Source organism: Magallana gigas, chromosome 8, assembly GCF_963853765.1.
Source record: "Magallana gigas chromosome 8, xbMagGiga1.1, whole genome shotgun sequence".
Taxonomy (NCBI): domain Eukaryota; kingdom Metazoa; phylum Mollusca; class Bivalvia; order Ostreida; family Ostreidae; genus Magallana; species Magallana gigas.
In genome coordinates this window covers 40,760,399-40,778,314 of record NC_088860.1, presented here as the reverse complement: position 1 = coordinate 40,778,314, position 17,916 = coordinate 40,760,399, and the positions used below count along the sequence as shown (strand labels likewise).

Genomic DNA, 17,916 nt, shown 5'->3' with positions numbered 1-17,916 from the left:
TAGAATTATGTAGGACATATTATCATATCAGACTGTATATTTTGATAATGACTACAGTATTATATATTAGACTGTAAACTTGTAGTGAAGAAGAATTCTATAAATTGCATCAATTTTCGGAGTTTATACCCAAAATGTATGGCCCCTAGGGATGGTGTCAAAAATATCCCTATTCCTGTTTCCTACTAGCTGCCCTGCTTTAAATGCTAGACATCAAATGTGGTCAATATAACTCTAGTAATTTCAGAGAAGAAGCTGAAAATGTTCAAATTCACGACGCACAACAATGGACGAAAGCAGATAGCAACGTTTCACCTGAGTGACCCAGGTAAACCAAAATGACATGCATAATTTGATTAAGCTATTGAGGATTACAAATAGAACATATACGCTCACAGACATCATCCACAGGTATAAATTTAATTTTGCATAAAGTTGTGTATGCATACAAGTTACTTTTCATCTGTTCAAAGTTCACCATGCATCTCTTGTTATGAACATCAACTGGAAGAATTTTCATCCTACCACGTCGCCTATAGATACATTAAACCAAAATTATATAACATAGACGTCGGAAGCAATTTGAAAGGGGGGATACTTAGGAAATAAAAAAAATTGACACGCTAAAAAGTTCTTCTCAAATATACTATTTGGACAATAAAATGGAAACTTGAATATGGAAACTTCCCAGGTAGTAGGTTTATAGATTGTACGGTTGAGGGGGGGGGGCTGTAAAATTGACGTAAGATTATATACGGGGGGAAGTCTTTTTAAAAATCTTTAAAAAATCTCCATTCTATATTAGGAACTCGATGCTTAAAGAGTGTTAAATTTTTTTTAAAAATGCTAAATTGTAGGGATATATTCATATTTTATTTATCAAAGCTGTTTGAATCAGAGTGATATCGTTGCTCGTTTTAAAATATTTAGATGAATTGGGGCCATTGCGTTATGGTATCTTGGAACATGTATAAACCAAACTAGTGGCTACATATATCAGGATTATAGAGCAAGAGTGCAATAGATATATGCAAACTTGAAAGTGATGCAAGCGCGGATCTAGAGGTTTGTGTGGTGGGGTGCGTTTCGCCGGGGGGGGGGGGTGGGGGTGGGTGGGTCCGGTACCAGTAAATTTAAATTTTTCCCATATGATAAAATTCTTATCGAAAATTTATATGTCTCAGACTCCCCCCCCCCCCCCCCCCCCCCCCCTTAGTCTTAAGAATTTCATGTAGGTTTGTCTGTAAAAAAAAAAGACGTCACGCTATATTAAAAAAATATTCGTATATTGTTTATTATAAATCATTCATGAACACTACACTAATTTCTCTGAAGATTCATTCCTTTACATACAAGTTATAACAAGATTCAGACATTTAACAATCATAAGGTGATTACAAATATATACATGTACTTATACCAAATAAATAACTAATATTAAATCACGAATTAGAATAAACAAAGTAACACCTGTCCAATCTAGCACCTTGCTAACCCGAAATACTTTATATTCTGAATGAAAAAAGTCATTGGCTTAATTTGTTATTTTAATTATGCATATTAGTATTGTTGTATTTAGATATTTGTACCCTTTTGCAAACTAGTGTAATGTAAACTGCAACGGTGTAATGACTTTCGTGTATTTTTTCAAAATTTTATACTGTCAAAAATTACAAATGACACATTTTCAAAGGATTAGAAAATATGACTGTTAATAGAAATCAAATAAAATCATTTCCTAATTTAGGAAACCTGAAAACCTTATAATAAAAAAATACACTCTGATCAACGCTACAGAAAAGTCATTAGGTATCACGGCCACTGGAAAAGCTTAAAGGTCCGCAGGGAATTCAGCGAGGGATTTCCTAATTTGATTTGCTATCCTTTGTATTTAGGGTGGAGTTTAAAAGGAGTTTCTAAACACGCTTTGGCTGTCGGCAGTTCTGTTGTATAATATTCATACATTAACATTTCCACCGAATCGGCGTGCGGGCCATCTTTCTTTAAGTAATATTCTCCATTCTGAAACGAAGAAACAAAACTTTTTCTTAGCATAGTTATGTGACAAGCAAACAGTTTATTAAAGACAGTACCTCTTTGTAACCGAAACATGAAAGTGTTCAGTTGAGCCTCGCTCATCTGGACATTTCAACTTCCGGACGAGTTTGAATGGGAACCAGTTCAAGAATTAAAATATAAGCAATAATTCATCTGGATATAATATTTTGCATGAAAAATTTTTAAAACCAAAAAAAAAAAAGAAAAAAAAAGAAAGCAAGCTTATCCGAAGGATAAACAAGGCGTAACGGTTACCATATACCAATCTGTCTTCTAATGTTACGAAAGAATTTCTCTGAAGTAACTATTTATCAAATAGTAACGTGTCAAGTCAATAATGCATTTATCTCCAATTTAATACAATATGATTATTATAATACCCGTTTTACTCGATTTATACTGACCTCATTAGTAATTTTATATTTCTTTGGCATATTTTCAGCATATACTACAAGCACCTGTTGAAATAGAAATACTAGTACAGCATAATGACTCGAACTTTAATAAAAAAAATCTGATGTAACAAGAGAACATTTTTTTTAGTCGCAAAGTATAACAATAAAACTAGTGTTTTCACATTTAATCTGAATTAAAAATTCCAACCTGTCCGCCATCCGCTCCTGTCCTGACAAGATACACGCCATCATCTCCTATGTTTCTTATAATCCTATTTAAAAAATAGAAACAACTACTTGGTGCATGAGTTATGTTTACAATGTCATGTCAACAGTTTTCAGTATTACTAAATATATTTACTTCTTTGATGCATTATGAACACGTATGTGGAGTTCATTTGATATTTAGTTGACATTTCGGAATACTCTTACTCTTGTGCCTTGTCCTTGTCCTCGCCATCATAATAAATATTTTCCCAGTAGTCCTCACTATCCTCCTCATCGTCATCCTGCAATAAGCAACAATAAGGTACATGTATTATGTTTTTATTATACTTTCATGTTAAATACTGAAATCTGATTGATTTAGGCAAAAGTTAATAATCCGTTCTATTACCCTCAGCGTTAGCAACACCCTTGGCAACGGGCAACACTATATAAATAGTGCATGTTTGGGAGGATAACCAGGGTTGGCAAAAAAGTGGGAAATACTCATATTTCCCAGGACGGTGGGAAATACTGGTAATTCCCAGGAATTACTGGTATTTCCCGGGAAATACTGGGAAATAAAGTAAAACTACATATTAAAGTACTTCATACTCAGTCTAAATCAAATCTGTAGGGATGTAGACAATAGTACACCTTGTCAGCAATGACATTTTATAATTGTCTTTGATTTTATCAAGTTTTGACTGACCAGTAATATATCAGTTATCTTCTTATAAATACTCTAAACATGGTTCATTCATACACCATTGTTATTCATTTTTAAGAGTTAAGTCGGGTACATGTAAAGGTGCATCTATACAGTTATCATAAACATGATATCAAAAGATCTGTTTTCTAGTTATTTGATGTATGTGAAAATTGGCCAAATTATGAAAATTAAAGTATGACTGTGTCTTTACCGTATGCAACACACCCAATATTTACCACCGGTAATTCCCAGCACTGGTATTTCCCGGCCAACCCTGGATAACAGTTGAAATTGACACCCCGAGGAAACCATTGTCAACCGACGCGTGAATTCTACAGCGAACCGTACGCGCATAATTTTCGCGCAGGTAACAATTTGTATTGTTATACTTTCATGTTGAATACTGAAATCTGATTGGTTAAGACGCAGTTCATAATCCTTTCTATTACCCTCAGCGTTAGCAACGCACTTAGCAACGGGTAACATTAAAAAATGTTACATGCGCGAATGTAATTCTGCGCGTACGGTTCGCTGTAGAATTCACGTTATTCCTATATAAAAGCAGTAAAATGTTCCTAAAAATTAAGACATTCAGTATAACAAAATAAATAGTGCCTGTTTGGGAGGATAACAGTTGAAATTGACACCCCTCGAAAACCATTGTCAACCTCCGCGACCCCTCGAAAACCATTGTCAACCGACGCGAAGCGGAGGTTGACAATGGTTTTCGAGGGGTGTCAATTTCAACTGTTACCCTCCCAAACAGGCACTATTTATATAATGTTACCCGTTGCTAAGTGCGTTACTAACGCTGAAGGTAATATAACGGATTGTGAACTGCGTCTTAACCAATCAGATTTCAGTATTTAACTTGAAAGTATAACAAAACAAATTGTTACATGCGCGTACGGTCCGCCGTGGAATTCATGATTTTACAAAGACGAGATGAACTCTTGATAAGGACATACATGTACATTGTAATAAGGAAGTAATTGGGGATACATAACCATTTAATCGTTTTATAAATTATTTTTCTTAACAATCATTTAAAAACTAGGAAAGAGTTAACAATGATCTAGGCTCTGTTTCTTTAAGTACGTTCTTCATTACACATAAAAAAATAATGTACAAGAATTCAAATTTAAGGCAAATATAATTATCACTGTGATAAGAGAGATAACTCCAAGAAAAAAACCTTTTGATAAATCGCCGGATTAAAGAGCGATTTCTGTCAGTTTTACCACATATGCTGAAATTATACGGAATTTGTTTGCATTTCTTTCATTATATAAAATATAGATATAATGTATGTGAGTAAACATAGAGATGCTGCACTGAAGTGCAGAAACAAACTGTCACAAACATACCTCATCTACAACGGTTTCCGCCATCTTCCTCGCAGTGAACGGACTCTCTTCTTTATCCTTAGATCCTCTTTTACCACGTGAATGACTACAAAATGCCAATATTACATTGTAATTATGTTAACAGCGTTTAAGTCTAGATTAATTAAGAATTTTTACTATATTAAATGCTCTTCACTATAATGCTAAACAGAGACAATTCAATTTCAAATTAAATTTCAGTACCAAGTGAGACTGACAGTTGCTTTAAGTTTTCATCAATTTTAGTCAAAATTTCGAACAACATTCTAAGATATAACTGTTCACAATCATTAAAAAATACATACAACACACGTAAAATCCACTCACAAACCTACCTATTTGAAAGAGCTTCTGTTAATTCTTTCTGCAAGAAAAAAATAAACTTATGTAAGATAATCATAATGTGTATCAAATTTGATACATGGTTCAAATCCAAATATATTAATATAATGTCGGCAAATGCATGAAAAGTTGTGATAAGTGCATTTTCCTATTTGACAACTGTGACATTTATTTACGACATACGTGAACTTTCGCCACAGCATCCTCAGATTGTCTCCTCGGCCTTTGTCCATTCCTGTGTTCATTTTCTGCATGGAAAAATGACGATAAAACGAAGTAAATGTTTGTATGCTTGTTTTTGTGTATAAGTTCATACAATCTGAATTACTACATATTGTGTTATTCATCTAGATGCTATTGATGTACAGGAAAAGATTTTTTGAATATGAGTCCAACATCCATACATCTATTTCTGAAAACTTTTTTACAATCACGTGACCACATTGTACCTTTGGCGGGTTTGGCCGAGACGTCCCTTCCGGTTTGCCTGGGTGGTACTGAGGGTATGTCGGTAGTGGGTAGTGCCGGTTTATTGGCGTCCTCACCGGGGAGTGGGGCCGGGGGTCGCTCCTTGTATGCATCCTTGTTCGGTATCCGGCGCGGGGGTGGAGGGGCGGGGACCGATATATCCTCGTCATCGGATACTAAGCAATAGAATCCAAAATGATATTTAATTTGAAATTCAACTGGTATTAGTAAAAGTATATTTTATAATTCATGTAGAACGCGGACTAAGTAATTACAATTAATTTTTACTAAATTATTATCTTATTAAAGTTACAGTAGTTAAAAATGTCGTAATAACATGGACAGTTAAAACAGTCACTATAGTGACATTGAAACAGTTTCAGTAATTACCTTCTTACAGTAATTCTGATAACCTTGTAACAGTTTCAGTAATTACCTTACAACAGTTTCAGTCAGGCTTGGGGCGAATTACATTGTAAAGTAATGCATTACATTACCATTACTTCATGAATTTGGGCATTAAATTACTATTACCATTACTTGATTTTCTTGAAGTAATGCATTACATGAGTAAAGTAATGCATTACCATTACCATTACTTTTTTTTTAAAGTAAAGCTATCAAAGAGTTTTTGCAAATGTTTCAAATATAAAACACTCTTTAACATATCTTCAGGTTCATGCTCAGTATCAGGTTCAAATTCAATGACTACATGTATACAAGAGTCATTCTTTATTTGCTCAATATATAATTATATTGTGGCATTATGAACATTAAATAAGTTAAATATATATAGACATTTATATATTTATAGACATTTGCCATGATACAATGTCAGATACGAAATAGAGACACAGAATTACATGCATAACAAAAAACAATTTATGGAATAATGTTGCGGTTATTAAAAGCTGAATAGAGATATTTCCCCAGATGACACAAATCTTTATAATTTTGGACACTTAAGTGTATAAGTTTATAATGAAACATGATTTTTCCCAGTTATATTTTTTAATATTTTTAAATCGTATTTCTTTCTACTGAGGACAACTCAAGACAATAGATTGCTGTTGCACTTTATGATCGAAGTTTCAAAGGGTTCATCTTTTAACCGCATCATGTTAGTTTGAAAATCTTCCCAGCTATACTAAATAAATGTTTTACAGGAACAGTCGAAGCTTGGACCGAAAAATACTGTTTGACGATCTTTATCTTAGGATATATTAAGTGCAATAATAGAAAAAATGTAATAAATAATAAATAAATAATGCAAAGTAATGCCATGTAATGCTAGCATTACACTAGATTTTGGAAAGTATTGAATTACATTACCATTACTTGTAATGCTAATTTTGTGGCATTACACATTACTAGCATTACTTTGAAAAAATGTAATGCATTGCAATGCATTACCATTACATTTAGCATTACCCAAAGCCTGGTTTCAGTTATTATCTTGTAATAGTTACAATAATAACATTTTCAGTAATATCTTAAAAAGTTTCAGTAAATATCTTGTAACAGTTACTCTAACGACCTTGTAACAGTTTCAGTAATTACCTTACAACTATTTCATTAATTATCTTGTAACAGTTACAAAAATAACATTGTAACAGTTTAAGTAATTACCTTACAATAATTTCAGTAATTGTCTTGTAACCGTTACAAAAAAACAGTTTCAGTAATCACCTTAGAAGATTTTCAGTAATTATCTTGTAACAATTACCCTAATGACGTTTTAACATTCATGTCACGTCCTTATTGTAACTTCACCACATTAACTTACACTAAATACTTTCATTTTTGATAACTAGTAACATTCGCCAATATAAAAGATTGTATAATAAATGATATGTTATTGGAACAAACAGTCTCTGTTATGCCATTGTAAATTTAGTGTAATGTTCTTGTTACATTCACAGCCATAAATTAAATTGTAAAATTAAATGCAATCATCATGACCTTGCAACATAAACTGTATTTTTTCTCTCATTCACTGTAATAAACTTAAATATTCACCTCAGCAAAAGTTTTAAAATGCTTCATAAAACAAATTTTTATCCAAAAATATATGACCTGATTTTTGGAGTTCAAAAATCAAGATTAATTTCTGTAATTAGCAAATTGCGCTTCGATGAAATATCGTATCAGGTACCAAATTAAGCGTGTAGGTTTAAGATATCTTTAAATGTTATATTATTATTTTTATGTAAATAAACAACTATTTTTCAATTGTCTCACCATCATCCTTTCCCTTTAATTTAAATTTGAGTGCGTAGTCACTCGTGACTTTGAAGGCATTAGTGTCACCATAGATGTCAGTTTCAATTTCTTGATACGTCATTGATTTGTCGTCCTCTTCCGCGGCCGCCTGTTTCCCGGCTCTCCTGAAGACAGGAAACCCAAATTGTTTTATTTCTTTCATAATTTGTTTCATAAGACACAATGAATCAAAATAAAACAAGTGTTTTAAGCCGCGATTAAGACTAATTTATTTAAAGCCCCTCCCCTTTTCTTTAGGAAATTTGCTGCGACCTTTCAGTTAGATCCATATTTCACATATAACATTTAAAAACTTACTTATACGTGTAATAGTAGTTATCTGACTTCTGGCCATTAGCTTTGACTAGCTGACTTTTAATATGCTTCATCCATTCCTGAAAATAAAAAAAAATAATTAAGAAATAATTGATTTATTTCACTATTCAATGGCAAGCAATCCGAAATGTAGCAAATGCATCAATATTCGAATACATGTTGGTACGTTTTAAAATCTATATTTACATTTTTCTAGTGTCTATGTCTGCGATAAAAATTTGTCTTTAATTTTCAATAATTACATAATTGAAACATTGCTTAAAACCTTTACACCGCGTGGTAATTAATACACTCGAAAACCAGCATTCACTAATGGGACACAAAAATTGTTTAAATGATAAAAATATAATGTAAAAATGTCAGCAAATTTAATTCTACGTACAATGGTATATTTTGCGTTAGTTTAAAGTACAATTGGACACATGCTGATTTCCCGTATTCAGAAAAAAAACCTCACGTGATGTGGCAACCTAAAAAACGTATGTTGGTGACTGGCCAATGCACATGCGCATGTTTATGCGCATGAAATGTGCCAACTTTCTTAACAATTTGGCCTAATGAAGCACAACACTCAGTTATTACCAAGAATAAATATAGAACATCCAATCAAAAATGCCATTGAATTTATTAGAAAGATCCATTTTTTAAAGTTTATCATTATGACCAAAACACAATCTAAGGTTTCCTGAACATTGTAAAAAACTGTTTGATGCGGCGTGTAAAGGTCGACTTAGCGGTCATCATATTTAGCGAATTTTTAGCTACTTTTAGACTGCTGATACATATAATCATGCATGATTAAAAATATTTAGAAGTTTAATTACTTATTCATCAAATGCCATTCAATTGGTAAGGAAGATTGCGATTAAATTTGGAGGCATGAATTTAATTGAGCAAACTCATGAATTTTTACAGTACCTTTACAGTAAAGAAAGTAAAGCATTTCCAAACTGATAATATCACCCACGTTTGCAATATATCTATTGCAGTTCAGTTTACCAGGTTGTATAATGTATTTTCCCTATTTTGTTTGATTTTTGCTTGGTTTGTTTTGGTGTTTGTTTGTTTGTTTGTTTTTTTTATTTTGTTTTGTTTCTTTTTTTTTGTTTTCATTTGTTTTGTTTGTATTTGTGTTTTGTTTTTGTTAGAGAGAGAGAGAGAGAGAGAGAGAGAGAGAGAGAGAGAGAGAGAGAGAGAGAGAGAGAGAGAGAGAGAGGGACTTGCCTTCATTTCTTTCTCAGATCCAGCAGCAAAGAAGTAGGTTTTATAATCTGGTGAGGCATGGACAACCTTGAAGGCAAAGGGGGCCACCTTAGGGGAAACCTTTTCCTGTGCTCTACTGACCCTGAAGAAAATTTGGCAGTTTGAAATTGGGAATATTTATGGTGATAAGCTGTTTGTTGAAATTTAATTTTATAGATAGATTTGTTAACTTATAAACTGTTAGTCAACATGTAATCATTTCAGAGTTTTACATATAAATACACATGTAAACGATAACATGAAATTTCAAAGGGTTATATACATGTATATAGCGGGCAGACGGTGAACACTTAATAAGTGTTGACGATATAAAAGTAACTTTCAAATTGATATATACCGGTATATGATTTTTATCAACCAACGAGGCCACAAAGAGGCGAATAGGTTTTTAAGCATACTAGTTACGAATTACAAGTAAAAATCTTAAAAAGTTGTATTAAATACTTTTACCAGCTGTACATGAATATTAGTTCATAAAATGTGAATAACTTACGAATTACACTAGTAATAAGTTACAGACAACTTACGATTTAGATACTGTACTGTACTTACGTATTGTAGCCATACAGTGTGAATTTCCCGGCAGGACGGGTGCTGTATTCATTTTTAAAGTAATAAATACATCCTCCGCTTAGCACCATGTAAATCTGAGGCCCTGCGTAAACGAAATACAATATTGAAAAAGAAAACACAATAATTTTTTTTTTCAGATTTGAGCCACACTAAATTAGACTTTTTTCGCTGTGGTTGGATATGTTAAGAATTTTACTCATAAAAGATATATACACTGTATAGTTTAACAGCGTGCAAAAGCACGTCATTGTGCACAGTGTGGTAGCTAGTATAATTGTTGTTCTAGGATGCAATGAATATGTTTTAAACATTTCATTGAGAGTTCTAATTACATTGTGGAATCAATGTGGAACAGGAAGTAATTTGAATTGTACCCGTATTAAGTAAATGAAAGAAGTAATAAACATCCTTAATGCTTAAATTTTCCTTCATTTTCTGCAGCAAACTGTGTATGTTCACGTAACTACAAACACGTGTTTACAATACCTTACTTGTGCCAGAGGATATACGTAACTATATGAAACTCGAGACAGGTTGACATTTTACTGGTATAAGGTTTATTATCTACCCCCCTCCCTCCATCTCCATTCCATAGGTATTCCTTTTTCTTGATTGTCAATAATAAACTTAAAAAACGGCGGTATGCATATTTATTTATGTGCTAGCCATAGGGTGCATTTACATAAGACATCTTAAAGATTGTTATACCCCAAAAGAAAGAAAGAAAGAAAGAAAGAAAGAAAGAAAGAAGAAAAGTCCTGAATTTATCCTGATATCCTGAGTACTGTTAAGATATCTTAACCCTAACCATGCAACATTAACTGTATTGAATATAATGAACATCAAATTGCTATGCCTTACTCAGGTGACCGTTAAAGTCCATGGGCCTCTGAAACTCTCTAATAACATACCGTAAGCTTACGCAATGTTATTGTACCAATCGCTTTGTTACGCTGCACTGAGTCTTACTATGACAAGAACTCTTAGTACATAACATGGCATGCTCTTGTATAACACAGATGTAGTGTAACTTTTATCAAGTACTTATTGAAGTGGATATTACACTTACAGCGGAATTTGCCAACTCTGTTGATAAAGCTCTGCTTCCTCAGCCAGCCGCAGTGACTGTAATCTTCTTGTAGCAGATCCTGACAACCTGCAGACAGAAGCAGATATCTTGTAACGATATCCCAGAACGATATCTTTTAACAGTCAATATTTCATAAGAATATCTCAAACAATATCTACTAGTAGTATGTATATAACGCAACGATATCACACAACGATATCTCTAAGAATGTTTTGTAACAATATCCGGTAACAATTTATGATATCTCAAGAAAATATCTTGTAACGATATATTGTAACGATATATCGATACACTATACAGATATTGACAGCAGCTGGGTTTTTTTTACCCAATATCGGACCAGAGACCGAGAACAACACATCCGTTCCTGGGTCGAGCAATACAGTTGTTAAACAGGGGCTATAGTTTATTACATAGATAAAAGAAATCAGTAATAAAGTTATGAAATGTATTTCCCCCGATAAAAGTAAATGCAGAGAATAAACCCGACGAAAATGATAGTTTTCTTATCAGTATCGTATTAATAACAAATTAATATTAGGACCTCTAATTACTGGAGATTTCCATTCAATTCTCGCGCTTTTTCGAGATGTTGTATTGTAACATGTATATATGTTTCTTATCATGGACAATTGTTGTTACTAGTCGTCTGCTACTGATATTCAGTAATCGGTTTACACGGCGTTAAACAAGAATGTATTATAATAGATAGGTTATATACAGTCATCGCACTTTCGGGGAAACGAGTGATAAATATAGATATAATGTTGATAAATATAATGATCACCAAAATGACCTTTTAAAAAAAAATTGAAACTAACATCCTTAATGTACGTAGGAACAAAAAAGAAGTACAGCAAGAAAAGTACTGATTCAATGGGAAACCTAGTCTCTGTTTAAGTATTTGGAGGAAGAGGAAGAAAGACAGGACCAAACAAACGTCTATTGATGAATCAGAACCATCGGATGTTGGAAGAAAACTGTTTCTTAGAAGAGCATGATTAAGAGAGGCCCATGGGCCGTATTGCTCATCTCCCCAACAATTGCAGTTTATCTCTCGAAATAGTGTGATTATTTTAATACACGCTGGGCAATAAAATTAAATACATGTATATCCAAAATGAATGCATCGCATACTTTCATTCGTAAAAATGCAAGAAATATTAGTTCTTTGTATTTTATATTAGCTCGAATATTAAACGATGAAACAAATTTAAGTCAAATTTAAAAATATCATATCTTAAGTATTTGTTTTAATAAAGAAATCAAAGTCTATCATATTCCACACATCGGCGTTTGCTTATCTAGATTTTTTTTTTTTTTTTTACAAAATAGCACTCCTTTTCAAATATTATTCTCTTGACGACAGATACAGGTTTTCCTTTGAGCAAACATAAAAACATAAAAGAAGTTACCGCAAAATACAGTTATAGCGAGGGGCCGGGGACGGTCGATTATTACTTATATCCGGTCAGTTTATTATACAACTTTAGGATAAGGGAGATAACCTGATATCGGTCTGAGTGTGAATTTGTTTTAACGTCTTTGTTGTTGTCATGTTTTAATTAATCATCGCAATTAATAAAAAAGACGCTTTGCATCAAGTGAAGTTCAACGTTCAACAGACCAAGTGGTTGGAAAGAACAAACTTACCGGGTACATGTAAAAGATTAAAAATTGGAAATAAAAATAAAAAACAAAACGTGTTTCTCTGTGAAAAGTTGGTTTTTATGTTTACCTTTGCACTAGTGGTATTCATAGAAACACTAGCAATTTGCATGAATATATAGCCAGGTTTGCTTTCAGCAAAGCCTGACTAAAAACCATTCGCTTTCGGCTCAGGTGAGCTAAATCAATAACGAGACATTTATTTTGATTTGCAAGAATAATAAAATATAATTATTAAATTTAAGAATTCACTTCTATTTCGTTCAGGATGTTCACTCGATAATGATTGAGGGTGGCCGGAGGGGGGGGGGGCACGAAATTTGTAACAATTGAGCCATAACAAATTCTATAATGATTTCCCCGTGCATGTACAGGAATCAACGATTAAACATTATACAAGTGAGTCTTGAGGCAGTACATATATATGGCATGTGATTGGTGGAGTGAATCTGATAATTTTTTATACCATTATTTTTGTAAGAATAAAAAAAACTTACCGATATTATCTAACGGTTGAGGAATCTTATGTTCTGACATCTCTCGTCTTTTTTACATTCTTATTCTGCCTATAAAATAAATCATATAGGTATATAAGTACATGTATAGCTTTAGTAAACACCAAAAAAAAACCCCCAAAAACACGTACAAGCAAATTAACAAAATTAATTAAACAATCACGAAAGAAATTCACAAACATCACGATAAAATCAAATACTGTCACAATAAGACAAACCAATCTAGTACTTCATATTTCCGTATTTTATTTTTCTACACTTCAAGGCGTGTATCTAATTTCAAAAGTATTGTTGAAATCAAGCACATGCAAAGCATGACGCCTCATCTTACAGTTAAAGAATATTGTCTATGGAGAGAGAGAGAGAGAGAGAGAGAGAGAGAGAGAGAGAGAGAGAGAGAGAGAGATAATATGATGATTCTACTTTATTATTATACGAAATCTCAGTTGGTGCTTTTATAAATACAATGAATTATTGTTTTTATTATTAGGTGAAAAGAAGAAGTTTATGTCAGAAGCCCACATCAGAAAAACAAATCGTAAATGATTTCATGGGCGTTTTTCGTCAGACACTGTGTCGAGATACTCACTATGTAACGAAGAAATAAATTAATTAGTTATGCAATGTTTTAGTTGCATATCACTCAAATGTAATAACAACGTACCTCTCTCTCTCTCTCTCTCTCTCTCTCTCTCTCTCTCTCTCTCTCTCTCTCTCTCTCTCTCTCTCTCTCACACACATTTTTTCTCTGTCTGTCTCTCGTTCTCTCTCTCCATGGTAACAAACGATTATATATATTTCCTTGTATGTGCTTCTAGCAATTCATGAATGATTATGCTCATTCTATCTTCTCTCCGCCATAAACTGTACTTATGATTGTATACAGTCTCTACTTCACTATAAGGAAGTCTGATAAGTTAACGTCAATTCTCAGTTAATACAGAAATACAGAAGAGCCTCTTTGTCAATTTGGGAAATCCGTAACCATTACATGAAAAAGTCAAACCAATTAAAACTAATGGAAATTCGAAACACTTTCAAATCGAGAAATACAATTATACCAATTGACAAGAAACGCAAATAAGATAAAGCATTACAGCGGAAGTACTCAATCTCCTTCGCATATCATGCAGTTGTTTCGGACAACTTTAAAACGAAATATTTGTGATATTAATAAAACTTATTTCGAAATTAGGGCCTCATGGGGCGTGACATAAAGCAATTATAGTATACACGTATATTTACTAAATTTTCACTTGCACACACTTTAATGTTCTGTTACATGTAGTTTATGTCAGAAGTAGTTGAGAGCTGGATGGACGAACAAATGGATCAAATGGATGGATGGATGATGCACGAATGGATCAGATGGATAGATAGATGGATGGATGGATGGATGAACGAATGGATCAGATGGATGGATATATGGATGATGGATGATGGATAAATAGGTTATGAGTGGACCAATGCTTGCCACTATTAATAAATGGTTAATGAATAGTGAATACTTATTTATATCGTTATCATTTTTTTTTTTGGGGGGGGGGGGTGGCTAGGGAACATCTGTTGCTTTTAATGTCAAGCAAATCATCGACCTATATAGAAACCTCCAACTACATCAAAGGGGCTTTTAATGACTCGGTTTGATTGGTCTGTATATATATCCTACCGGTATTTCTTCGAAAGTGAAAAGGAATCGGAACATGAGATATTGTATAGACTTTTATAAACACTTCTTGTTATTATCAAGTACTCGAGACATGCACATGTATAGCGCCATTTTAAAGATGTTTTAGCAACGCATTAGGCATGTTGACTTTATCTACATAGATAAGAGAAATAAATGGATTTCATTTTAAACTATGGAATGCATGGGGAGAGTAAAATACACGCACTTAATAATGAAAATACTTAAAATCAAAGCTGTTTATATTTTTATAAAAGTGCAATGATTTCAAACTCAATTTAATTGATGATCAATAATTTGACCATCAAAAGTGCTTGATCTTTGGTATGAGAATGATATTTATGTGCCGGATTTAGGAATATGAAGTTTAGGAACATATTAAAAATTGTATTATCTATACAGATGTTTTTGGTGTTTTATTTTCTGTGAAGTGTGTTCATAATTCTAAGTACAAAGATAATGTTGTAGATAAATTTTACGACTGCATCTATGGGTATACATTAACATGACTAGTTCACATATTTCAATTATTCGACATTTTTTGCGTTCTTCATGTATTAACCCCCCATACACATGCCGTAGTTCATCACATCATCCATATACATGTACACATCATCTAAACATGTACAAATCATCCATATATACATGTACACACTATCCATACATGTCCAAATCGTCCATACATGTACACATCATCCACACGCATGTCCACATCATCCATACACATGTACACATCACCAATACATGTACAAATCATCCATACATGTACACATTATCCACATACATGTACACATCAACCACATACATGTACAAATCATCCATATATACATGTACACCCATCCATACATATACAAATCATCCATACATGTACAAATCATCTATACATGTACACATCATTCATACATGTACACATTATCCATACATGTACACATCATCTATACACATCACCCATACATGTACACATCATCTATACACATCACCCATACATGTACACATCATCTATACACATCACCCATACATGTACAAATCATCCATACATGTACACATCATCCATACATGAACATATCATCCATATACATGTACACATCATCCATACACATGTACACATCATCTATAAACATCACCCATGCATGTACAAATCATCCATATATACATGTACATCCATCCATACGTGTACAAATCATCCATATATACATGTGCATCCATCCATACATGTACACATCATCCATACATGTACACATCATCCATACATGTACAAATCATCCATATATACATGTTCATCCATCCATATGTGTACAAATCATCCATATATACATGTTCATCCATCCATACGTGTACAAATCATCCAAATACATGTACACATTTCCCCCTCTTTTTTTTGGGGGGGGGGGGTTAGTAGGAGGGTCCGAGTTTTTGTGATCGGGATTTGGATCCATCACCCCTATCACCGCGCTATATATCCAATCGTGATCCTTCCCCATTTACAACAAGCACCAAACCCGTAAACATTATGAAATACATGTAATCTTCAATGCATGCATAATAATGATATCAGGCTTAATGCCTTATCGATACACAATCAACAAGACTGAGCAAATAACCATATCAATACAAATGCTGACAACTCAGAAAAGGTCAACCGTTAATGCCGTGTGAGCAATGAGGCCCACGAGCCGCTTATACATGTATTTCTTAATATCATTATACTGTGATTTGGTTTGCGTTATGAAGAAGCATACCAAATTCATCGTCTCTTTTTGCATATATGCATATTATGTTTCATTATCATATACATTAATAAACTTTGTTCATATTAGGGTCACTCGTTATTTACTGTCCAGTCAATTTAATCAGTTGACACTTCAAATCAATCGGATCACGAACCTTTAAGTTTAATAATTCAGTACACAAATTATCTCTCTATACGTACAATGTCAATATTTTAAACACACATCGAAAATATGATTTGATTTCAATTTTTTTCCGTCTATGTCTACCCGCTCGATATATATATACATGTATGCACCGATAGAATGTTAACACGTATTATTTGCCTGCACGTGTATTTCTCTCTCGGTGTTTAATAAATACTGATAAATCAATGAATTAATTGAATATTGAAATAATTTACTTACCTTTGCTTAATCAGAGCCGGGTACAATTAACATCAGTGTGAAATCCCCCTAATAAGACACCAGCCAGCTAAAGAAAAATATCACACTTTCAGTTTACTCCAAACGAGGAAGTTTCTTTTTTTTTTATTCAAGTCTCTTGAATGTTTTAACCGTACGGCGAACTGCCATTGGTTGCCACAATGAAAAGAAATGGGTCAAGAGACCAAAAAAAAATTGTCGTTGAAAACGAAGAGGCGGATCCAGCATTTTGAGATACCAATAGGGAGGCCGAAAATTGTACTGCGAACTGTGTAAAAAATTGTAGAAGTTTATTGCAGCTAGTTTGAAACTTTCAGTCCTCAATTATAATGATTTTAAATATATATTTAATTCTACTTTTTAAAGTTCGGTATTATCTAGATTTATGGGGATTTAGCGTGTAGGACGCGTATAAGCTTGAGATACTGTGTGAAATAAATCTTAACTTTTTCATTTCTTTTGTTTGTGTGGTTTTTTTTTTTGGTGTATTATACCTATTTCGTTAATTTCATTCTCCCCATGTTTTTGGATTAAATTTATTTTGCAATTTAAAAATTCGAGAAACAGGAAGAAAGAGAGGTTTTAGGAAACAAGTCATTAAATATAATTAAACATCTAAATTAATACATAAATTACACAATATTTTTTTTCTTGTCTTAAAATCCCAGTATACATCAACATCACCAATCGTTTAGCGCCATTCACAGTAATTTACAGAGCCTTCTCTAGCTCTGTGACGCAGGCATTCATTGGCTAGCTCTGCATGTACATGTATAATTGCTATATGGATTTAGATTTTGGTGTT

General features: G+C 33.1%; 1 protein-coding gene across 1 annotated transcript; it reads right to left on the bottom strand.

Annotated features, from left to right (window-relative positions):
- Positions 1-1,269: 1,269 nt before the first annotated feature.
- On the bottom strand, positions 1,270-17,250 carry LOC136270484 (SH3 domain-binding protein 2-like). Its single transcript, XM_066067910.1, has 15 exons — positions 17,094-17,250; positions 13,254-13,322; positions 11,068-11,154; positions 9,978-10,080; positions 9,387-9,507; positions 8,145-8,221; positions 7,806-7,951; positions 5,546-5,740; positions 5,280-5,344; positions 5,090-5,118; positions 4,737-4,821; positions 2,886-2,962; positions 2,662-2,725; positions 2,463-2,516; positions 1,270-2,022 (listed from the first exon to the last, which is right to left on the bottom strand). The coding sequence occupies exons 2-15, from the start codon at positions 13,291-13,293 to the stop codon at positions 1,879-1,881; spliced, it is 1,287 nt and encodes a 428-aa protein (XP_065923982.1). The 5' UTR covers positions 13,294-13,322; positions 17,094-17,250; the 3' UTR covers positions 1,270-1,878.
- Positions 17,251-17,916: the final 666 nt, after the last annotated feature.

What these genes read in the sequence shown, in the direction of transcription:
- LOC136270484 (XM_066067910.1), bottom strand. Translation starts at nt 13,293, where the DNA reads ATGTCAGAACATAAGATTCCTCAACCGTTAGATAATATCG. An exon ending in CAGAGTTGGCAAATTCCGCT is followed by an intron (nt 10,081 to 11,067) that starts GTAAGTGTAATA and finishes TCGTTTACGCAG; the next exon opens with GGCCTCAGATTTACATGGTG. An exon ending in CGGAAACCGTTGTAGATGAG is followed by an intron (nt 2,963 to 4,736) that starts GTATGTTTGTGA and finishes TGCTTATTGCAG; the next exon opens with GATGACGATGAGGAGGATAG.